General features: G+C 36.7%; 1 protein-coding gene across 9 annotated transcripts in view; it reads right to left on the reverse strand.

Annotated features, from left to right (window-relative positions):
• ERC2 (ELKS/RAB6-interacting/CAST family member 2) overlaps positions 1–25,252 on the reverse strand; it is a 418,320-nt gene that overhangs the window by 218,795 nt on the left and 174,273 nt on the right. For all 9 annotated transcript variants that reach the window (XR_011697331.1, XR_011697333.1, XR_011697332.1 and 6 more), the window contains one exon: positions 21,320–21,455. Coding sequence is in view for 2 of the 9 variants with exons in the window: in XM_071550773.1 (XP_071406874.1) it covers positions 21,320–21,455 (136 nt within the window). In the remaining 7 variants the exon portion in view is untranslated. The remainder of the gene's footprint in view (positions 1–21,319; positions 21,456–25,252) is intronic.

Here is a 25,252-nt window from a genome sequence, read left to right on the forward strand (position 1 = left end):
TTTATTTGCAATTTTAAAAGAATGTCATGAATAAACTCACATACAAACAAAATTACTAAAGCTATACTGAGTGAGGCTTTCCTCTATTAAGCTTACTCTCTTTCACACATCTGTGAATTTATTAAATGATTATGCCAAGACCACCAAAAGGCTGATGCTCTTTTACATCACTCTTTACCCAATGGTAGTGCTGATCAAGCAGCTCGTGCGATTAACACTGAGATTTTTTTTATTGGCTAGATAGACTGAAATTTGCCCTAGGAATAGAAATGACAGATAAAATCTCAGAACTGGTGACCAAAAAAAGTGCTTTAGGGAACTCTTGTGGAATAATCATGGCACAAAAAAACTAGAGAATGATAAAAATAATTTTGATCTTAACAGAAAAAAAAAAGATAAGGAATATCAGAAAATTATGGATAAGTCAGTTCTGACTCTGAGACTTCCTGGACCAAGTAGTTTTCAGACTATTTTTAGACACCAAGAAGAATCAATGTGAACTTCCCAAAATCTATATCTCTAATTTTTACATATGACAGAGCAATTGGCTTTATTGAAGAACATGAGTAGAAGTCCTATTTGGTAACACATCTCAAGATACTCACATAACCAAGCTAAAGAAAAATATAAGCCAAATGAAAGTAATGTAATGCGGATGCCAAACTACTTGGGAAACTGTGGTGAGCCACCAACACTTCACTGTTAAATTACAAGGATGTTTAGAAAAAGTGGAATTTTGCAGGGTCATATGATATTAAACTCTTTAATAACCCCAAAGACTGACTACAAATTTCCAGAATGAATCAGTACAAACACACACACGCAAAAAGTAACTTTATCTTGCCAAACCTGAGAAATGAGGAGGGAAAAAACTCATGCTGTGTAATAGGGAGAAAAGTAAGGTCATACACTTCAGCAGAATGAATCAACTCCACAAACCCAGGAAGAGAAATAACTGACTAAGAAGTTGTCTTTTTCTACTAAAGAAAAGGATCAAGACACTAAGGTGACAAGTCAACAGTGTCATGTTGTTGCAAAAAACACACTATGGAGAGATGTATATGTAGTAGTAATCCTCTTGTTTTCTTTGGCACTGGCAAGATCTCAGCAGGAGAACTGGATCCAATTTTATCCACTCAAAGATGTGAACAAACTGGAAAGACTACAAAGAAAAGCAACAAGGACAATAAGAAAACTAGAAAACATAACCTCTGTGGTAAGATTGAAAGAATTAGGGTCTATCAACTTTAAGAAGAGAAAACTAAGAAACATGATATACATTTGCAGCTACAGACCATCACAAGGGATGAGGGGGAAAAGTGAGTTCACTGTGTCCAGTGTGGATAAGACAAGAAATAACTGCCTGAAATTACAGAAGAACAGACTGAGATAATAGAGAAATATTTTAATACCTGTAGATAATGAATTATGAGCAAAGTTATTACATATGTCACTAAAGCAAGCTGGACAAACTTCTCCCAGAAACAGCAGTGGTATAATTGATACTCACTTTGGACTACAGAGGCACTAAAAGATACTGTCACATCCCTTCTCAACCTGTTTTCTATGACATTTTAATTTAAAATATATATATAAAACCTATTTATCTTAATTTTCGGTATAAAGTGCACAAAAGATTTGCTAGACAAAACATTCCGGATGTGCAAAAAATAATTTGAAAAGAATCTGCTCTCCCAGTTAAGAAAGACAAACAACTCAAAGCTATCTGCAACAAGGAAAGAATTTCAAGCAGGACTTTTCAGCTTGGAAAACTCACAATTGAAAAAGAAGCAATAGCCCATAAATGCTATAGAGAGGGTGAACTGGGAACTATTGTTTGCTGTTTCTCACAGCTGAAGAATTATGGGCAGCTAAGGACATTACTGGGCAACAGGCTTAATAACCACATAAAAGGAAAAACTCTTAACATGACATTCTAAGTTGCACAGATCAAGGACCTGGGATGATTCTCAGCCCCATAACGAGTACCCAAAAATTTTAAATGCTTTATTGATTATAAGTTCTATGGCTTCTAAACATAACAATATATATACTATTTCCAGCTCAAAAGGTCCCCAAAGTCCCCCCACTGGCCAACCTGAGACACTGTACTGAGGAAAACCACTCCACCTAATCTTGTATTATTTAAGTGGGTTCTTCTTCTCCTGGTGACCAGGACAAAAAAAATAAGTAGATGTGTTTCATATCTGATTCAGTTCTCATGCTGGTAAGATTAACAACTTTGAGTTGCTTGAAAGGAGCGCAGGAATGGTGCCACGGCTGCTGACGCCTTCTTTGAAAACACTGCTGCAACCAACTCATTCTCAATTCATCAGGAAGGCACAGTTATTATACTGATACCCACAGAGGGAAGCTGTGATGCACAATTACAGAATGAGTTTCCAGGCTGTGGGGACCAATCACAAAAACTGCAAACGTTAATTAAAGTTAACTGCTGTGCATGGTTTGGAGTCTAATAGTCATTCTGGGGAAATATCTAAAAACCACTCAGGTATGTCACACAGGCTTGCACTGATTCAGCCTCAGAGCATTAGTAATGTAAGGTATGACCTCATATGGAACCAGATTTTAAAAACAAAAAAATAAATATAATTCCACAAACAAACCCCAAATCACCCAAGGTGAAAAACACTTAGAGAAATGAAGGATTCATATCTGGAAGAAAATTTTCAATAATTCTTTTGCATGGAGTGAAGGATACACTGCTGGCAAGACAATTTAGTTGTTAACAAACTAAGGTTCTAAAATATAAAAAGAAATGTAAGTCAAATTCCTTTATGTTTCTACTTAAAATCAAGAAATTCTATCAAAGAGTTAATGAAAGTAACTAGAATAAAAGCTCTAAAAGCACTTCCCTCTTTCATGAAAATAAATATTTAGGAAAGAAAAGACTATATTATACATTTAAAAGCACTCACAAGTATGGAGAGGAAAATAGTTAATACTGAACACTGAAAGGCACGACAGGAGCCGGACGTTCATGATCTCCCCACTAAACCAAAGAAGAATGACATGTCTCCTGCCCTTCAGGAAAACTTTACTTCTCAGTGGCCAATTTTGTCTATAAATCAAGTTGTTTATAGAAATGTGTATTAGTTGTTTAAATACAGCTGTGAGCAGATAGATAAGAACCGACAGCCACTCTTGGTCCTCTGGTATTCAGTATCGTGGACAGAAATGCTCTACTGCAAATCGCAGCATGTTACACTAATGCAATGCACATTTTTCCTTGACAACACTGGAATTTAAAATGTATATTTCCCATATCGTTACATACATTATTACTTACTCAAGTATCATGATCATATGAAAATCTCAGGAAACCATTTTTCTCCAAAGACACTACCACAGTTCGGATGACTCATGAAACAAAGTTACTTGAGCTGCCATTTTGGATTCTTTCCTTGGAAAGTAAGACATCAGCTGGCTGGATTATGGGCCTTAATGTCTATAGATTATTCTGGGCTTTTACAAGCAATCAGTGACTTACATCATGAAGGTGTTTTCATGTTCAGGATGTGGTGCTGTAGCAAGAGGGGCAGGGGGGTGGGTTGGGGAAGGAGAACAGAGAAAATTATAGCAATTTTTGTCCAGGTACAAAAGTTTAAAGTGTTTGTTCAGAGGTTGTTCATTTTTTTTAAAAATTGAAAAAGCTCCATAAAAACTAAATACCTTTCACAGACTCTTAAAAAGATCCAAGCATAATATTTTTGGCTTTTTCCTGCAGTCCCAGATGCTCAAAAACATTCTCATACATATTTCCATATAAAAGTACAGAACTCACTTGTAGTATGAAAAAGGTTGTAAACCAGGGGTCTTAAATTTATTATACTAATTTTCTACTACCTACACGCAAACTAACTGATAAATTGACTCTCTATAGTCAGGCAGCAGTTACAGCATGTCCTCCTCACTCGAGTATTGTGTGTGCACTGAATGACTCAGCTGTGAGCCAGGGCAGCGCCGTGGGCCTCCACTCCACTCCACTTCACTCCACGGAGCCGCCCAGGAACACCATCCACTCGACATTCCAGCCCCTTTGCACATTTTCAGCTTTTTGCCTGAGAATTTCACTGCCTTCAACCAGTATCAGTTTTAGGGTCCTGCAGAAAAAAATGGATCATCTTTTCAGTCCTGTGGTCATCCTAGGAACTATAGTTTCCCTGAATTCCATTGAAACATTAATTTTACCTTTCTTAGCCTATGATAAAATTCCCAACAATCCTGTTGGTGCAGATTCCCCCAAAATGTTGTATAAGCCTAACATTTCTTAAGAGCAGTTTTACTGCTGCTTGTTTTCTCACCAGATAAGTTTTCCTGTAAACATATTTTGTAGATATTAAAACATTAATTTCTTGCTATTTCCATTTTGCATCCGTAAAGTTCCAGTGAAATCAATAAATTTGTCTTTCATTTTAATGAGATAATTTTAATGGATTCAAACTAAACTCAGTTAAACTTCAGGTCCAAATTCATGCTCACTAAAAGCAGGAGATGTTTAATTCATTAGTTATAACAGTTTCCTTGTTTGAGATGGATTTGTCTTTACTGTCTTTAAAAGATTTATACATACTTATCTTTTTTTTATCCTAAGCCACATTTTGGCTGCATTGAAATGGGTCTCCAGACTGTGATTCTTGAGCCCCATATATAGTGGGTAGGTCAAATAAAGTTCTCATGATAGGGTTTCATTCACAACTGATAGCGGTGCTTTGCAGCTGGGTAATCTGAATCCCTGGCTGGGAAGGAAAAGAACCATCTAAAATGAGGAGATTGATTTATGTGCCAGCTCCAAGGGTAGAGCAGATTCACTCTCAGAAACCCTAGAGAGAAGGTCTGCTCCTCAATAAACAAACCCAATAGCCCATCTTCTACCATCCCGCTTTTGATTTTCCAAGGTATAAATCTTGTGGCTCCCATTCATCATTTTTTGGTCCAAGGGTTTTCAGATTAAGGAATCCAGTCAGCTCTAGTATGTAATGTCACCCACCCTGTAGACAAATCTTTATCAATTTTCTAACATAATATTGTACATTTTACTTGTAAGTACAATGAGAAACAGTACAGCTTACACCCAATGTTCTTCAATCCCTACTCAACTGTTGAGATCAGGTCACAATGTATGAAGTGAAAATTTTTATTCTTGATGTCATTTCTGTTTCTTCTATTCAGCCCTAACTTCCTTAGCTATGTACCCTGCACAAAATTAAGCCCACTATCCAAAGCTACAGGTTTGTATTGGTGCCCTAACGAGTACTTTCCAAAGAAAGAGACTTTGCACTGTTTACAGTAAGTATTTGTGTAAGCTGAAAAATATTTCATTTAAAAAGTCTGTATGTTGGTTTTCTGGTATTTCATATGACCCTCGTGTGTTTCTAGTATTCCATCTCTCTCCAGAAACTTTTATGCCACATTTCCCAAGCCTACAGTATTACAAGTCTGACGCGTCTTTCCTGTACAGTTTTTCAGGGAGCCCTCACTGATGAAATGTTTATTAACGGGGCCAAACTGTCAGCAGTGTTAGTGTAAGAGTCCAAAAGCCTTTAACATGTTTATGAATCTCCACAAAGGCCACATGCTAACAAAACCTTCTCCATGCTGCCTGCCCCTGAAGAGGATGCTGTGAAGAACATACAGTAAGAGTGAAATTTAATTTTTTTCCGCATATTCTTCAGTATCCACAGGACATGTCTATAAGAAACACCTGTAGCACCCACATGAAAAGAAGTAAGTATACATTCCACATGTAAGAAACATTACCCAGCCCTATTCCTATGCTTACAAATTGTACACGCATCTTCCAGAAAAAACTAATCTTCACTTAGAAAATCTAACAGAGACACATCAAAGGGAAAATAATTCCAGTGTTTTTATCATTATTTAGTTATAGCAGAAACTTACTGGGACATTCCACAGACATTCCCAAAATAATAATAATAAAAAGAGGGTGGGGGGAAGCATACATTGACCTCCAGAGAGTTCAGTCACAGCGATGTGTACCATGAAAGTGTCTCTCTCTCTCTAACCTGTTTCAATTTTTGGTTTACCACAGGAAGGGGACACAATAATGGCTGCATTCTGATGCAGTCCTTGCTTTTCGAGTAGCACAAGAGAAAAGGGATTGGCTATGGAGGACTCAGAGTAACAAAATCTCTCTTTCTTCTCTCTCCCCACAATTCCTCACAAACTTTTCAAGGAGCTTTGTTTTCTAATTCCTCCCCTACTACCACAGGTTCCAATTGTCATAGTTTACTGTGGTAGCTGCTTTACAATTTTCTGTTTAGTGAACTGAAGGTAAATTGTTGCTCAAGAAACAGTAGAGTTCAAAGATGAATGCAAATTCACATTTCTTCAACAGAGTATCTAGTTTCAATTTTGGATAACTCTTCAATAGAGTAAGTCATTTCAATCTTTGAAGATTAAAAGAATTTTGCCATCTGAAAGTGAGTGAAGAAGGAGATCCAAAATTCATAATTTTTAGATAAAAATCTGAACAGTTCAGCTGAGGATACTGTTACTCCAATCCACTCAACCAACACAGAAAAGAAAACCATGGTGAAACTGTGTATATAGCCATGATACTGCCAGGACTGAAACTATTCTTTCCAGATAATACCTGCACAATACACACAATAAAATTCTGGAAAACTAAGTTTTCAAAATGAACGTTAAGCTCAGCTATTCTGAGCTGTAATATTTGGCTAAAGTTACATGGGAAGTTTTCAGAACTCTGTAATTCAAAAATTGGCCGAACTCCGCAAACTTCATGAACACTACCCACCCCCTTTTCTTTTTTTTTTCTTTTTAAATGATAACCTGAGTGTAACCAGGAAAATTTTTAGGTGAAAGGAAAGCTTAAAGTGTGATCAGTTTTGTAACCTTATAAATGGGGCCACAAACATAACCCCTTATTAATGTGAAGAATATGTTTTTGATTTCACCATACAATGTAAGAAAAATAATAGGATAGGAATTTGATAGTCTTAACTTCCAAAATCCCATATGGTATGTTTATCATTTGCCATATGTGTAGTGTCTGATGTGCACACAAAGACTATGGATTTGAGACACTTTCTCAGATCAGCAGCTTGAACACATCGTGTCCTTCAGTTTCATGAGATCCAAATGAGATGCAGAACACGCACCATTTACTGTACAGGCGTGTCTGTCTTCATGGAAAGTGCTATTTCCATTACCAGATTTAAGAGATACTGGTTAATAAGTGATAGAAAGAAGCCAAACTATATCCCTTTTCTTAAACTGTTCAGTGTTCTTGTTGTCTTATGCCATGCTGCAATCTGACACACACGAGGAAGGCTAAGTATTTAATGTCATCACTTTCACCAAAAAGACAAAATATTTCTAGAATGGACATGAAGACATCTCATCATTTCAGATGGTATCTGCTGGATTTTTGTCCAAATTCAGCTGTAATACATAAAGGAAAGACAACACCTTTGAGCTTTTCTTTTTCATCTCCTTATGCACATACAGCAAAAAGGCTTTTTCTGGGTATAGGGACCCCTATCCATTAAGATTCAGAAATAGAAAAGCAGCTCTGGATAAAAGTGTAAAGAAACAAAGCAAGGGGAAAAATGTTATGAAAATTAGAGTTGTGTGAAACTTGGCTGTTATGGCATGTATGGTTCATCCAAACCTTTTCATTGGCTTTGGTTCATGTCCCAAATGTTGCTTTGACTTCTGGGCTTGAAGGAAGCCAAAAACTCCAAGGGAAACTGCCAAATCCAACATATTTTTGCAGGTTTAGGGTCAAACCCATGCAAACCCACTGAGCTGCTCGTACCATCATAAATCAGGCTGAGTTTGCCAAAATGTTCTTTTCTGTTCTGCATAACCTTTTTCACTACACTCTTCCCTGTAGCGTTTAAGCTTCAGCCATCAGTATCACACTTAGCAACATGATTACATGGCTTCATATCTCTCTCTTAATCTATGACAGTTGCCATCTTTTCTTTTAAATTCCTTATCTGGGGTTTGTTTTTAAATATTATCCAGTGTCCTAGGAGTTTGCAGGGAGGCACAATCAAAGAAACAACCCTTGATCTTCAATGCTGCTGAATTTCTTTAAACTATTCACTCTTTCTGAGGCATTTTGAAAACACAACAAACATTTGCAACACAGATACTTAGGGGACTTCTGAAAAATATAAAGACTTGTGAACTTGTGAGGAATTTCTGAATTTTTAGGAAAAGCACTTTGGCTCTTTACCAATATGCTAGGTTGGTAAATTAGTTGACCATGTGCCCAATAATTCTACATTTTTAAAAACAATTTCTCTTGACTTATCCAATACAGATGTCATATGTGGTATGTGGAGGTACTTTTCCAAAACTCACATGGAACTCTTTTTAGAAACAGGTATCACATTAGTCACCCTCCAGTCCTTAGGCAAGTTAGAAATTCACATATTTCACCTTTAATTTCCAAGAAGATTGGAATGAAAACTGCTTGGTACTGAGAGCAATTTGGCCTGACTGCAACCTCACCCGACTTTTAGCAAGAAGTTAAACTTGAAGGTATCTTTCAACCTGAACTATCCTTTAATCCACTGATCCTCTGGTGATGGCATTGTTAATTTTAGTGACCATTGTGTACTCCCTTCTGCTGTCACCTCACTCAAGACATATCTTTCAATACTTTGTCCATAAAAAGCAGTTCTAGAAGCAGAACCTACCCAAGTTCCTCTTTAGTGAACACAGAAAAAATAAATTTCTTTCATTTTTTTGACCTCATGACCCTATCTTTTGAAAGCACTCTTTATATGCCTTGATTATGTTTGGCTCTGTAGATTCTCTGGCAGGCTTCCTTCTTCTGACACATTGGCAAATCACTAGTTTGAAAGCGTGTCATGACTTACTCCTTGTGTTTCATGCATTTCATGGTCCACCTATTTTACTTGCCAGGTTTTATGATCCTGTTTTTTTCAACTCAACAAATTCCAGTTTGGGGAAAGTTTATTTGTTGGAGGGGTGTGGGGGGTGTTTGGTTTGGTTTTTTTTTTTGTTTGTTTGTTTTATGAGAGCCTACTTTATCCTGCTGTTTAACCATGCTGGTTTCAGTTTGATAGTCTTGAAGTAGTTTTTGATAGGTGGTATCCATTTCCTCTGAGCCAATATAATTTTCTTTAAATAGTGTTCATGATGCCTATAAAGATTTTACTCCTTTGACTGTCTTTTTTAAACACTCTTTGACATGTAACAGCAATTTTGATGCTGAATGTGACTAAGACTAAAAACCTCAGAAAATTCCCTTAGACAGACTTTCATTTGTTCATATTTCAAATATTAATTCTATGAAGTAGAGACACTTCGCAGAAAACACATATACCTCTACATGTATGGAATTAGTCTACATAATTCATTGTAAAAGATAAGGAAAATAACTATACCACATAGTAACACTTCCAATACTTAAAATAGTTTAATTGAATGATTACTACTCAATTATTTTAAAATAAATTTTTGTTTTTATGTAAAACATTCCCTTTTTGGTCTTGAGGCATTTGCTTGGTATTTGAGCCCTCTTTTCAACTGAGACACACCCCCTAGGTCCAGGCTATTTTGGGTAGTCACTGCTTCACTAAAATACTATGAGTGGAGATTGACAGAGCAAAGGGTGTACAGAGGCTCCAGCTTACAGACTGAAGGATTCCTATTCTTTTTTGTTTGGGTTTTGTTGTTTTTATTGCTTGGTTGGTTGGTTGGGGTTTTTGTTTCTGTATGAAATAGGTAGGTAAAACCATGAGTAAGGTGAAGGATTCAGTGCATGATACAGGTGCAGGTTTACCACCTACATCCCTTCCCTTGGCAGAGCTCAGCCCTCAGCTGCCAGTATTTCACCTCCTGAATGGACCCAGCGTGTACATGGCAGCCTCTGCCCCCATCTCCTGCTCCTGCTGACTGGTTTGCCCATGGTCCTTGGACCCAGAGCATCACTGGGCATGGCTGTAACTGTGGACAGACCCTGTTGGCAGCACCCAGCCCTGTCCGTCCAGCTGGTGGGGGCACAGCTCTGCCTCGGTGGCCTCACACTGGGTCTCTGAGGGACGGCTGTGCCCTGGCACTGAGCCATGGGCTGCCTTGTGTCCCCCTCTGCAGGACTCTGCCCCCTCAGCAGCCCCCTCCCTGCCCAGCCCAGGCTCCTCAGTGACCTCTCTGTCCCTGTGTGGGTGGGGGGATTCTCAGTGGTAGCTCCAGACACCAACTCCCCAGCACACGTTGCAGTTCCTGAGCTGTCCCTGCCATGATGCTGCCCCAGCTCCCAGCCAGGCCCTGGGCCAGTGTTCCCTGTCCCATTTGTGCCTCAGGCCCTGAGTCTGTGTCCCAGACTGTGCCCACTCCCCCCCAGTGCTTCCTCCTGGATCCCCTTGCATTGCAGCTGCAGCATCCTCAGTACCACAATCAGCACAAGTACCAAAATCCAGTCCCTGCTGCTCTTATCATGGCCAGGACAGGGGTACTGCAGGACATTCTGCACTGTGATGCTGCAGAAATAAATACTGTTCAAGTGTCTTCAAATGTATGTTATCATGTCCTGGCTTTTCAAGGTACCACAGTACAGAGAACAGGGAAATTATAATTCATGGAATTACCCAGGACAATTACACAAAACTTTCCCTTTTAGTTTTTAAGAAACATTTTTAGGATGTGAGATAAATTATTTCACCTGACTGTCTACTACATAATTTGTGTTTCAATGTAACAGGTACTTCAGACATATTTCAATTAGGTAAGGAAAGGATGAAATTTGCAGTTGATAACTGGAATAGAGCATCTTAAAGAACCAACAACACACAAGTTAGCTTATGTCAGGCAGCTAAGCACGGCCAATAACTCAGATCCACCAGAATGGATTTGGCATACCTTTATCCAGGTATCCAGTGAGTGTATGGGCAGGCTTCAAAGTAGGAAGCCATGGGGTGATGTCCTATGCAACAGCTTTCTAGTGTTCTCATGATACACTTGTTTCACATTTAAAAAGAAGAGACAAAAGAGGAAATCAAGGAGGTGTCCGAAGAGTTCAAGTTACCAGTTATCCTTCTTATAGCACTAATTATTTGAGTTTATCAGTTTCATAAGAAAAAGGTTAACAAAGCCATCCTGTATAAAGAATCAAGTTTATGTTGAAAGCGCAGGAACCAGACAGCAGCCTTTGAGCAGTCTTTTCTAATGTCTGTATTAAGAGAAATAATTGTATTTGCTAGGGCTTGGCAGCCAAATGTTCTTATAAAAGAACACCCAGACAGAAAAGCCAATTTTGACAAACCTTACAGCTAACTGCAGAAGGACTTTCTCACAAATTACAATTCCCATCAACAGATCAGATGTAAATGATGAATGACAATGGACTGTTTCCATTTGTACTGGAGACCTGCTTTCTCAATGACCTTTAAAGTTTATTTTTTGTCTGTACAGGGGTTTTTAATTATTTTCTCTTCATATGAGAAATCTTTGTCTGACAAGGCAGTGGCAAAAATCCCATTAACTTTGCTAGAGCCAGGAATTCACCCCATATGCAGGAAAACATAAAATTCTTTCTTCAAAATGAAGAGACTGTTGCACTCATGTGACACTGTTCACATTGTTATAATGTCCCTTTGAAGTTTAAAAAAACAAAGAGGAGGAGGGGATCACAAACACCTGGCTTTTATCTTTGCCATAACTTCTAGATGGCTAAATTATGGTAGTTCTCAATATGACAAAGGTATGTGACAGCTAAAGAGTAGGTGTAAAATGCTTCTTTCATTATGCCAATATGCAACTGTGAAAAGAAATATGACTAACTGCTGCCAAATAATATTTCTTAATAAAAATTCACCCCACTAAAGAACGAATGCATTTGTAAAAGCATTTCTAATTCATGTCACTAAAATACCCATAGAAATACAAAGAATAACTCAAAATGTATTTTTTTAAAAGGCAATACAAAAACCAACCTGCATTCTGTGTATAGTTTTGCTTATCAGATTCAAAGTTAACTTTTTTATAGTTTATCTACATCAAACTAATACTTTAAATCTGTTTTTTCCCTACTTACAATTATGAAAAGTGCCATAGTAAAAAGCTCCAGTTATATAAATACATCTGTTCAAAGAAAATGTTGGCACTTCAATATCCCAAACCTGTCAAGATTTCTGCAAGGTATTTGTAGGGAAGGAGTCTCTGTCAGATGTGGAAAGGTGAACAGACTTTCCCAAGGAAAAGGAGAAATGGAAAAATACAAACAGAAGTAAAGGATCAAACAAATGCTTGTTAAGGCAGTAAGGACCCTTGCTGTGACTTGAAAGAAGAGCCTGCTATAAAATTTAATGTACTGCTCTCCAGTGTTTGTTGTTGAATTATCTGATTATCTGAAAAATCCTGCTTTTTTTAAAAAAAAAAAAAGAAAAATAAACCAGCTGCACCTTTGTAAAAGAAACCTAAATTGCAAATAGTACTCTCTTCCATTTCTCCATATGCAGCTATTTTTCCCCATCACTGAGAATAGACTGGTTGCAAAATAGTTATTATGATACATACTTTTCCTTGACTTTCATGTGCTGAACACGATCTTTTGATCACTCATTAGACCAAAAACTATTAAAAGTCCACATGCACTAAGTACCTCAATCAGTAACAATTCATTAGCAACATTTTTTGTATCATGAATAACACATCACTTGAAAATCTGTTAACATTTTAGGCAAGTCAAGGGTATGTAGGATAGACTCAGTCTCTGCTCCTTAAGGGTGCCATCGACCATCTGGGACACCTTGCACACAACCTGTATTATTATGCCTCAGTTTCCTTCCATGTATCTGTTACACCTCTGTTCTTTATGGAACACTCAGACCTATTAATAAAGCACGCTTTAGCAAATGGGGGTGGTCCTTAATTGAACACCCCAATTTTTATCTTTTTCTTTAAACCTATGAGGAAATTTGGTCCCAAAAGTTTCTAATGAAATCTCTCACATGAAAGCTTCTCAAAGCAAGATGTCTTTACAACAAATAATAAAAATGCCCAAGGTAGGAGTGTTCTAGACAAGAGTCTATATGAAGGTGCTTCACCTCCTTTCCCTTTCCAGTCTGAACATAAGGTAATCTATAAGTAATGGTGTGTAAGGCTATTACAGAACACTCATAATGAGAGATAAATATAATTGGAAGAAACCTGGCTTATTAGCAACCAACCAAAATAATTCTACTTAGGCTTACTCAAGCAGAACGTTTGTTGCTGACCAGCTCTATTAGTAACAGACTTGCAGGCTATTCCAAATGATCTATGGGGAGTGACAAACAGCAGCAGCACTGCCTACAAACCAGGTAAATGCAAGACCAAATTATGAAACTAGGTAGAAATCTGAGCTTGATGCAGACCACAAGAAGGTATTTGAAAACCTTTTTATGTTTTCATCCAGCCTATCAAGCTTTCAGCAAAAAATGTTAATAGCTCATGAATAAGCTACAGATACAAGAAACTATATGGAGAGTTTGTGCAGAATTTAGGTAATCAGCCATATTTTTTAGAAAATATTTACTTTTTTGCGACTTTAGGTATAGGAAAACAGCTTTCATTTGCAAAAAACAAAAAGTCAAAAAGTATAGACAACATTTTTAATCAATGCCTACACTGGAAAATCTACTGCTATTACAACTTCCATTATCCTTCTTTTGTATTACAGGGTTAAATGTCCTATATTCATCTTCCACTGAAGACAGCTACACAAATAGGGCCAGACATTTTATTGCAATTTCACTTTGCAGAATTTCAATCTAAATCATTGCTTTTGCCATTGATTATAATTTATGTAACATAGAGTGTTTAAATACATAAGTTAGTAAAATATTAGATGAGCTATAAGTCAATGTAAAAGTTAAAAATGAACTATATGTGGAATGCTATATTGGACAGTCATGTGCTGAAATACTAACATCTATTATAATGAGGTTATTGATGTAGAGTTGACATATAACTTGATTTGCAGATGCCCTACTGACTAACCTTTTGCAACTATATCTCAGTGTAAACCTGTGGTAATTATTGCTGGGTAGGGAGAGTTGGTTTAACTGAACTCTTTCTTTTGATGCATGTTGAATGTGATTGCCCCCCGGAGACTGCAGGAGTCCCACATGTGTGAGTTATTACAGAAATATTGAGGGGCAGAAAAAAAAGGTGTATCACATGAAATTTTCCCTGTTTCCTACTGTTGCAGTTTTGGTTTTTTCCAAGGAGAACTTTTTCTTCCAATGCCTTGCCAGATATGCCCTTTTAAAATAACAAAAGTTATTAAAGCACATAGTAGAAATAACTGATTTATTTTAAACATAAAATACTTTTCAATAGTCACAGTCCACAGATTTCTAAATAATTGCAAATCAAGTAGTCCAGATTTTATTCTTGCTAACTGAAGCCAGCAAATCAACATTACCTAGACAAGACTGAAAAACATTAATTTTCTGACTTTACTGTAGAAACTCAGAAAGATAAAGTCAGTATTCAGACTTCCTGATAAAGGATGCCTTTGAAAAGTCCTTGTCATAATGCAAAATTGTATTAACTATTATATATAATGTTCTATTACAATGTGTACTTGCCAAAAATTCCAAAATTAATAATTGGGGCAGTTCTAAGAATAAAAATTATGTTATATTACACTTCTTCATATAATGTAATACTCTAGTCAAAAAAAAAGGATAGGATAACTACAAGCAACAGTTGTGCTGATAACGTTTCACCCACTTCAACTTTTTCACATTATAGCTGGTTAGACCAACACAGCACAGAACACTGCAACAATCCTGTCAAGCCACCAATTATGACAGAGAAAAAAAAAAGATTTAAGAGACTGTGAGTCTGGCAGAAACTGATCTTTGAGTGGGATTTTCACAGATTGTCTACAGGGACATTCTATAACAAGAGTAGTTTTGGCTTCTGGGGATTACACTGCACAATGAAAACCAATGTCAAAGTAAATCCCCAAAGAAAAAAACCACTTCTGGTATTGATCCTCAGACCTACCAATCAACCCTCCTGCCCTCTGTAGATTCTCAAATACTTTACTTCATCTGAAAGCTTTTAGGAATATTTTCTTCAACATAATCTTAAACTACTGGCTGAAGTTCAACACACGTTTCAGCAACACATATGGAATTTATCCACAGTTTATGGAACTTCCACAGGTCAAGGAAGGAAAATTCCTTACTGTCCATCCATGTTTACAATCTGAATTTATATTTATATTATGTTGGAAATCTGAAGGTAAGTACACTAGCTGTGTCTTCAATAGTCTTAGTTTGAATTAAATATTCTGATTTTTTTAAAGTATCCACTTCTAATCCAGTAATAATTTTTTAATATGTTGCACTACAGCATCACAGGTTTACTTTATTTTTCTATTACCCACTGTCTCAAAGAATTTTTGATTGGTTATCAATGAGTACAGAAAAGACAGTTTTGTTAAGTTATAATTTTTCTAAGTGTCTATTAAAAAAATATTTCAGCTGCATAAAAATGACCACTTTAAGAAAACGCAACTCCTGCCTTTTTCCTGAATATCCACAAGAGAAAAAAGTTCCCTGAATTAGGTGTAGCTTATAATATGCTATACATTTTGCTGAAGGCTGGAGATTTTTGAGGTTGTAGTTATTAGTTACACTCTGTGTTGGCAAAATCCAACTATAATTAGAGAAGCAGAGAAATGCCAAAGGAGTACCCATGAACATATCACTAATGTACACAGTTGTGCAATCTGCTCTGCTGAGTTCTCTCCACTGGCTAATAACTCTTGCTTTATAAGGGTGAAACTATCTGATATGAACATAAACAGTAATTTTCTCACAAATTAACCAAACTTAAGATTGACCACTCAAATACAAAATTTTACAGTCCTCAAGGAACTGATAGTTTGAAACCAGAAGCATAAAATACCATTAGCTAGTTTTCAAGCAATAAACTGAGGAGAATTATGTAGATGTGGTAGAAAAAATTGGCAGAAAATATTGCTGTAATTGTAGAAGATATATGGTAAAATAAGTTTTTAAGTCATTAAAACCATAATACAAATTAGTTTCTATTCTTCATTTTCCACAAATAAGTTCATGGGAACTTTAAAGGGAGAACTTCATTCTAGCTGTAGCTTACACCATCTTCCAAATTTATCACTGAACTGGTTCCAAAACCTTATGATTATTTATCATCTTCAACAAAGACTGAAAGACCCTTATGCAGGGCTTGCAACAAAAGCAGCTTTTGTTTCAAAGTATTCATATCTGACAGTAGAAATCTTAGCAAGAGAGAAGATCTTCACAAGCATTGCAGGCCATATTTTTTGCTTTCTCATCTTGGAACATATTTCAAAAATCTACCAACACCGTATCTCCTCTGTGTGTTCTCTTTGCTCATGACAATGGAAGATTGAGCGCAGTCACCTATTTCCCCTCATCCCTCACCCACAGCCAAGAGGGGTAAGGAGCAATTCTACACCCCAGAGCCTGATCAGCACTTGGAATTCACACATGCACATTGTGAAAATCAGATAGGAATGGTGTAAATAGGCAATATCCCTATTTTAACTCTATCTTCCTCCCAAAAATTATCAGCCTTCTAAAGACAAACATAAAGAATCCCCTAAACACTGAGAATTATTAAAGCCTTCCAGAGAGGAATAGGTCCACCTCAGGATGGATACTTAGACTGGAATTCACTTCTAGTACAATAGTTCATGATTTTAACCTTTAAAAGGTTGTACTTTGACACTGCATATGTATTTCAGCACTAATAACACAAAGCTGTGTGTTTATGCAATGAATTCTCTCCTGCCTTGTGTCAGCTCCATACACTAATGCCTGTCTGCATTGCACTCATGGCAGCTTCCTGAGTCTCTGAACTGATTACACTGCTCTGTTCATTTTTATTTGCAAGATTTCATCTCATCCCCTAGCTTCCTTTTTTTATTATTGTTATAATTTCAAAGTGTTTAAAACAATGGAGTAGAAAATACACTGCATTAAAAGAAAAATCATAGTAAATTAATAGTGCTATCAGGCATGCCCCTTGTTTAGGCCATGCTATCTTATTTTTAAAGACACAGAAATAACATTCAGTAATGTGCAATGTCTTCAGTATATTTTGTATTTTTAGAAGTATTATGCAGCTGAAGCACACAAAGAAACAAATCCAAGGTTAAGGATTCACACTGACTAGCTGTGAAATCTTTTGGGAGCAATTGTCAGTGAGTAAGATATCTCAGGTATTCTCGTGGCAAGAATCAGAAAGCAGTAATATTAACTAGTCAGCTTTTTTATCTCTTTTGATGGAACTTTCTCCTGTCATGTTTTATTCATTACTTAAGACTAAATTTCCAGCCAGTATAAAGCTATTGGAAAAGCAGAACTCTTGCGTTGCTTCACTACATCCAGTGACAAAGCAGGACTGACAAGCTGGACCCTGTGTAAAAAGAGAGATATTTACACCTGGAAAACATGCATGTGTACACAAACTGTTTCACAGAACTGCAGGCATAGAATACTGATCAAGCTGCCTGAATATGATATTAGAAATCAATGAGAACTACACATTGGCTCACTCAAAAACAATGTTGTTAGTCAAATAACTCTTCTCTGCATGTGGATTTCCATCCAAAGAAAACCGAAGCTACCTAAAAGAGAATTGTGACAAATTCCCCAAACATTTAAAATATTAGAAGAGTCAAAAACTTTGCCAGCAGATAAACTGGAAGGTGGAAACACCCAGAAGCTGTATAGATTAGAGCAGAATAGGGTATTAAACTTTTAAACTTTGTTTCACTCTCATCCCTGCACTTTTTTTGACATGTATGAATGGGACACTTTGAACAAAATTTCCACAAATAAGTGATTTTTGACTTCGATCAATTATTGAATTGATACATTACATGTATGAAAAGTATAATCAGACAAAAGCGCACATTTCTCTTTTTTTGAGGCTATGTGATGAGATAAGACATGTGGGAATATTATTAAGTGCACCTTCTTGTTGTTTACTCTAGAGAAACAAAAGGAGTGTTGTGTTATTACAACAATCTGAAAATCAGATTGAAAACCAAATGCACTTAAGTTCTCCATGTCATGCCAATATTTTCTTTCCCAATGCTCTTCAAGTAAGTGTTGCAGCAAAAAACATGTTCCACACGAGAATCAAGATAAATGCATCTCAGGAAAGAAACGGGTCTCACATCCCTAACATTTCAAGATCCTGCAAAGAGACTTGAGGAAATACACACAAATTTATGACATGATACCTGTATATTTCTTAGCTCACTGTTTCCTTAAAAAGGCTTATCATTTTTAAGACAGACAAAAAAGAGAGAAAACCAAAGGCATGTTAGATACACCATTCTCAAAAAATTCCATGATAAAGTGTTCAAGGTACAGCTCTCCCGCTGTGATGCTTTATGTAATATATGACCATCACGTCTGGCAAGGTTTGCACAGGTCTGCCCTTGATTTGTGTTAGGAAAAAACATAAAACCTCACAACTATTCTTCATTCCCAAGAATTAATCTGAAGGCTGGCTCCCTGATGTTTCCAATTTTACAGTGATCCAAATAACCCGGCAAAACCACACCTGAAGCATCACTCACAATTACAGATGATAGCTGAGTGAGACCAAAGTGAATTCCCTCCCCAGGCGGCCCAGGGTACTCTCCAGCACAGCAGTGGCCCTGGAGCGCTGTAAGATGAGGCCATCAGAGACTCAAACTTGACCTGAAAGCACTGAGGTTGGGACATGAACCAGCCTTGAGAGAGACTCTTATCTGGAAAGATGGTGAAAAACATCACGAATATACATGGTACTACCATTGTGGCTCAGGAACTACTACATACTAGTGAAGCTCCAAAGAAACTACAGACTTCTGACCTTCTTCAAACCTCTCAGAAAGCAAGTGGAGAGCTGAGTGGGCAGAGCTTCAGCCCTACCTGAGCTGTACAGAAGGGATGGCACTTGAACCCATTGCTTCAGTTTGCCCTGAGTGACTCCCTGAAGGGTCCATGGACAGTCATACTCACTTTCTTATTACATCCTTTCCAGGACTTCTGCAAAAGGGATTGAGACTTGGCAGCAGTAAATGTAATTTGACCAGTCTGACTGCTCTTCAATTCTCAGCTGAGCTTATCACAGTCAGCCAACAGCCAGCTTATCACAGCCAGCCAACAAATACAGTCATTACATCAGGCCAGAGAATTTTAGGATCTACTTTTCCTGTAACAGCTCAATACATCATTCCCAAATGGAACAAGTATGCTGTAGACACAAGCACTATGTGTTATAAATGCCTAAAACATAGGGAGTTTCCACTAAACACAGTAAACAGTTACAAGGTATTATAAACAGTTACAAGGAAAGGTGGTCAGATCCCTATGGTTTACTAAGATGTTAATTAAACATTTACTGAAATGGCAATTAATATTATTTTTAATTAGTAGATGCATAGGGTTCTAGAAATCAGTTTTTTAAAGTATATCATATATCTCACATCATAGAATCATAGAATCGATTGGGTTGGAAAAGATCTCCAAGATCATCAAGTCCAACCCTTGGTCCAACTCCAGTCCCTTTACCAAATCATGGCACTCAGTGCCACGGCCAATTTCAGTTTAAAAACCTCCAGGGATCATGAATCCACCCCCTCTCTGGGCAGGCCATTCCAATGCCTGATTACTCTCTCTGTAAAGAATTTTTTTCTGATATTCAACTTAAATTTCCCCTGGCAGAGCTTGAGCCCATGCTCCCTTGTCCTATTGCTGAGTGCCTGGGAGAAGAGACCACCCCCCACCTAGCTAGAACTTCCCTTCATGTGTCTCCCCAAAAATTCTGCCTCATTTAAATCCTTAGATCACTCCTTTTACTCTTTACACAACTCTATCAAGGAGGAAAGGTTTTCTTAAAAAATTATAAAAACGATTTCCTTTCTATTCCAAGGCTGACAGGAGCTTTAGAATTTTTTGGCTTTTCAACCTGTCAACCACATACTTATCAGATTCACATAAGAACAATATGTTGTTCAATAATATGGTGAAGGACATAGTATTAAAATATTGACATTTTCAGGCACAGCAACAAGAAATAACAGTTCTTGGTTAACTGGTTTTCATAAACTGTTCTTAGTGTGCAAACGTTTCACAAGAAATGAACAGCACATAAGAGCTACACAGCAGGCAAGGTTTTTCCTATTCAAGCCACTCAGCCAGGCTACTTCCATTTGGTAGACGCATTCCCACCACATGACTGGAAAGCTCCAAGTATGGCAGTTACATCAAAGTTCCTGCAAAGGGCTTCTATTCTCTAGTCATCACACCACTGTGATAGATCTCCAAAATACTACTGAAAAAATAAGCTTAATATATTTCCTTACTAAACCACAGTAATTAGAAGTAGCTGCTCAACACTGAAATTTAATTTTCATATATCATATTGTCATGCCAAATACTTCACAAGCTTTTATTGCTACATCACGTGCAGCCACATGCATGGTGATGCAATCAGCATGTAATGGCCAAGGTTATAAAGGAAACGGAACACTGCACAGAGGCAGAAATAATGGATCAGGTACTGAAGTTTTCCCACCACAAGCATGAAGAGAGATGTTGTGTTAATTCTGCCATTTTGCATATAGGAACACCTGAGAAATATAACCATATGAGGCATGAGAGGGTCAAATGTGGAATTTTGCAAATTCTCCAGAAATACATTGTATTAATCAGATCAAGGCAAAATTGATATTTTGGACTGTAAATTGCCTATAAACACTGGGTGTGGAGACACTGATGTCAACAGAAATCAGCACTTCTCCTCATAGTTTTTCACAATCACATCTCAGACAATATTTTTTTTTAAGTCATGCATCAAACTTGTGGCCTTGAATAAAGTTCCCTAGTATGTAATACACCACTTAACCAGATCAGTTTTTTGTCTTGCAAATCTCAAACCCTGAGATCAGTAACTTACAAACTGTAGAAACTGTTCTAGAATAAGGCTCAAAGTCTATCTTAAATAAAGATATACAGGAAAACCTTTTCTTTCCAACTGCAAGAAAAAACAATTGCTGATGTAGGAACTGTGTAGAGGTCTTCAAATCCTACTGGTTTTTTTTCTCACCCTAATAGTAAATATTTCATGGATGCAGCTGAGGTGAGTAGAAGAGGGAAGAGCCATCAACACTTGTGGGAAGAGATTCCTTACACATCCTGGAAGACACAGTGAAACAGAAGTGTACTTTCTCTGATGGTTTTAAAACACAATTGGAAAATAAACTCACTTGTAAATGTTGGGAGTTGTCAGTCATATTGTCCTCTCGCCTACGAACTTCTTCCAACAGCTGTGCATTCTTTTTTTTCTCCAATTGCTGATTGTGCTTCAGATTGGCAACCTTCTTGTTTTGGTCCTTCATATGTCTAAGAATTGCACACACATACCCATTAGAGTTAATGACTGCAATCACTTCTTTTTCAATAGAAATTAACTTTGTTACTATGACACAGAACATCCATTCTCCAACAGACATGAGTATTCCAAGTATCAGATGTAACAACAAAACTTCACTTGTTTTCAAGATGGCAAAACAAAACAGCTTTAAGATTATACCATGTTAGAGGAACTATTTGGGCTTACAAGATTTTTTCCTTTTTATCATTTGCTCAAAAATACTCATACATTTTCTGAGATCTATGAAAAAAAATTGCTGTAAGAGGGAGATTATCCAACAGTCCTTACACATTTAGTGCATTCAGGAACAACTTTAAGGGGTCCTTTAAGTAGCATTAATTTCAAAGGAAACAAGAGGCAAAGGTGATGACTAATATACTTTGTGAAATTCTATTTTTTAAAACTTGGACTACAAATACAGTGGTTTGGAGGATTAAAGTGTGATGGGGTAAAAGGTCAGGCCATAAATATGCCACAGAGAATAAAGGATGCCTTTACAAACAGCTTTGTACATGACAAAAACATTTCTACCATTTTTAGTAATGAGACTTCTTTCTACAAAAGATTATCAACAAACAGATTTATGAGGCATTCCTAATGAAAATGAAACAACCTTTGCCACCATTACATGCTTTCTTTTCTTAAAGGCTGTACTAAAATTAAAAATAATATTAATAATAATATTTCAATATTAAACTGCCTTTTGCTGTGGATCTTATCTAATTTACCAGAACAATTTCTAAGACTTAGCATACATCATTTCACGAAAAAAAGACAAGCCTGGCAGTTAATGAAAAAATACCCTTGCAGCAATGCTTTCTACCTGCTTGAATTCCTAGATACTATTTTCTTGACTTTCTTTGACTTGGAGGAATTTACTCCCTTTTATCTATAAAAAAATAAAGTCACGTGCAAATTCCTAATGAGATCTACTCACTAATCCTATTTTGGCAAATGAAGAGAATATTATTCAATGCCCAAAAGGATCACTGAAAATCCCTCCATTGCTTCCAGACCAGAAGCAGTGAAAAATAAGTTTGAATACATTTCTTGCACTGATTTTATTATGCTAAACAAACTAGGTCATTTCATATTTACTTCTATCACTACTTTCTTTGTCCTACCAGTGTTTTGTTCACCACTTATTTATATGAAAAACTAACAATTAATTCATAATCAATAAATGTGCCATGGCACTGTAAATTCTTAGAGGGCAATTGATATATAAATTTGTAAGTACAGCACATAACAGAGAATCTAATCCATTATAACTAAAGTAATTTCAACTTGCCTAGAAAATTAAAAGTGTGTACAACTATACATTATATACATCAGATGCCCAGTGTAATTTCAACTGAAAATGAGTTCTCTCATGAGTCTGTATCTTATAATTGTAAGCACAGACCTAATCACCATAAAACCAAAATGAATACTAAAAAAATTACTTTCACAACTTCATATAGAAATGTGGTATTTGGCAGAAGTTTTGGTAGTGCAATATGACTTCATGCTGTTAAAGCATAAATTGGTTTCCAATCTCATGTTGAATAAATGATAAATTCACTTATATTTAATCCCTGTAAGAAGTTCGATTTCATGCCAATGCTAACTGCTTCTTTCATCATCCCTCCCTCACAAAACTTCCCATTTCAGCTTCTGTCTAATGCCACACTGAAAAGCAGAACATGGTAAAGCTGCAAAGGAAAACATCTGGTGCCTGTGATATGCAAAATCTTCAAGGGAAGGAATAAAAGAAAGCTCTGTCGTAGCCTCTCTTTATTCCACAACTGGCTACATACCTATGGAAATGAAAAGAAAATGCTACAGTTAAAAAGCCCAGCTGAGAAGTTTCCTTCTAGGCCTGCATTAAATGTACAGGGACAGCTCAATGCAGCAAACCAATGCAAGAACATATTCCCCATTAACTACTACCTTTTTTTTTTTTTTTCCAAGCAGCAAATATCAAATACAATCCCTTCTCCAGCAGAATTTTTTACTTGCTTGCTCTGGAATGTTTCTACAGGATTTGTTCCTAAAATGCTTTTAAATAAAATAGAAGATTAGGATAAGTTAAAAATATGCATAAGAAATACAAAAATATTTGGGAACAGTACCCAATCAGCACAAAATATCATATGTCATGGCCATACAGGATATAAAATATCCAGATACTTTACTAGTAGCTATGCTGATATGCATAGTTGAGTCTACATTACTCCTTATCATGTGGAATTATTTTCATGTGTTCTGCTACACTGTTTAAATTTAAAGCTCTAAGACCACAAAATTCATTAGACAGAATAAAATAAATAAAACATTACTGCTTAAGACATATGTCTTCAAAATCTGCAATGTATGTTGCAAGGGTCTGGTCAGGAGAATTGCTCTTACCATCACAAGTTAGTAATTTTCTTGTACTAAATTATATGCTAGGAGTGTTCTCTGACAGTGGAAGTGCCCCGAAGCACTAAGATGAAATCCTCAGCTCTGATTCCCCACATTTTGAAGCTGGGCATCTATTGCCTTTTAGTGAACTAAATTCTGGAACCACTGAGCTGACATTACAGTCACCTCAAACTAGTTATTATCAATACTATGTTGCATTTGTGATTTTACAAACTTCACAGAAGTGGAAAGCCAGGCTACAAACTAAAGTTCTAAAGCACCCAAGTCCAGAGGAGTGCCAACATTACATATAGCTTAAAAATGATGTTCTGAGCTCATAATATTTAAGGAGGAAAAAAAAAAGAAACTCAACAAAAAAAAAGGGGGGGAAACAAATGAAAAACAGGCTAAAAAGCAGTGTAGATGGCTAACTCTGTGCAAGATGCTTAAACTTGGCCAAACATTAAAAAGGAGGGTTAATGACACCTTTTCAGATAACAAATTTAAATTTGTTTATGTTCCTATGGTTATAGCCAGTCAGCAATTGCCATAAACCACCTAACACCTTAGGACTAAAAAAGAATCATAGTGAAGCTAAACTGTCTTCAAAATAGAGCTAGAATATAAGCACATCTTGAATAGTTTAAAATAAAAATATATATTAAAAAATTTTAAAAAGGAAACCAATTCTGGTCTGTTCCAGAAGTACAAACTGAAGGATGCTATGGGCATCTTCACACTCATTTGATAACTCAGTATCAGAGAAGAGGTATCCAGCACACAATGATGATGACAATATTACTGGAAGTTAATAAAGAAGACATGAACACCAGGTATAAGAAAAAATCTAACTAATACTTTATTATTTTAGAACATTAGACATCCTCTCACTCCTAATGAAGAGGAAAAGATTTTATATAGTAATATACCTCTCTATAAGCTAACTTACTACTCATTAAATTGATTTTATTAATTTTTAAACTAGATTGAGCCATTTCCCTTAACTGAAAATGCATTCACCTCAGGTATGCTACCCAAGTAAAAAATCAGCCAGTCATCATTTCTCATTCCTCTTCCCAAATTTTTCTAATCTGGGATAATTTTTGCTAAGTCTTTCTCAACACACAGAATGCTCCACAGCCATTCCTTTCCACCTCAGCTGGGCATTAGACTTAAAATCAGGTGTCTAAACCACAGCAAGACCTACCTCTGTTTGCCTCCTCCAGAAGAGGAGCCTTAGAATGCCAACACTGGAATTCCTAGGGTGTAGCAGCTCTGACTTGTCACACTGCTAAAGAACCACCATCTATGACTACTAAATATTTAGATACACTTAGAATACCATAGATCTGAGCAAGACGGGGAAGGGAAAAGACAGAAA

Source organism: Pithys albifrons, chromosome 3 (assembly GCF_047495875.1).
Source record: "Pithys albifrons albifrons isolate INPA30051 chromosome 3, PitAlb_v1, whole genome shotgun sequence".
NCBI lineage: Eukaryota > Metazoa > Chordata > Aves > Passeriformes > Thamnophilidae > Pithys > Pithys albifrons.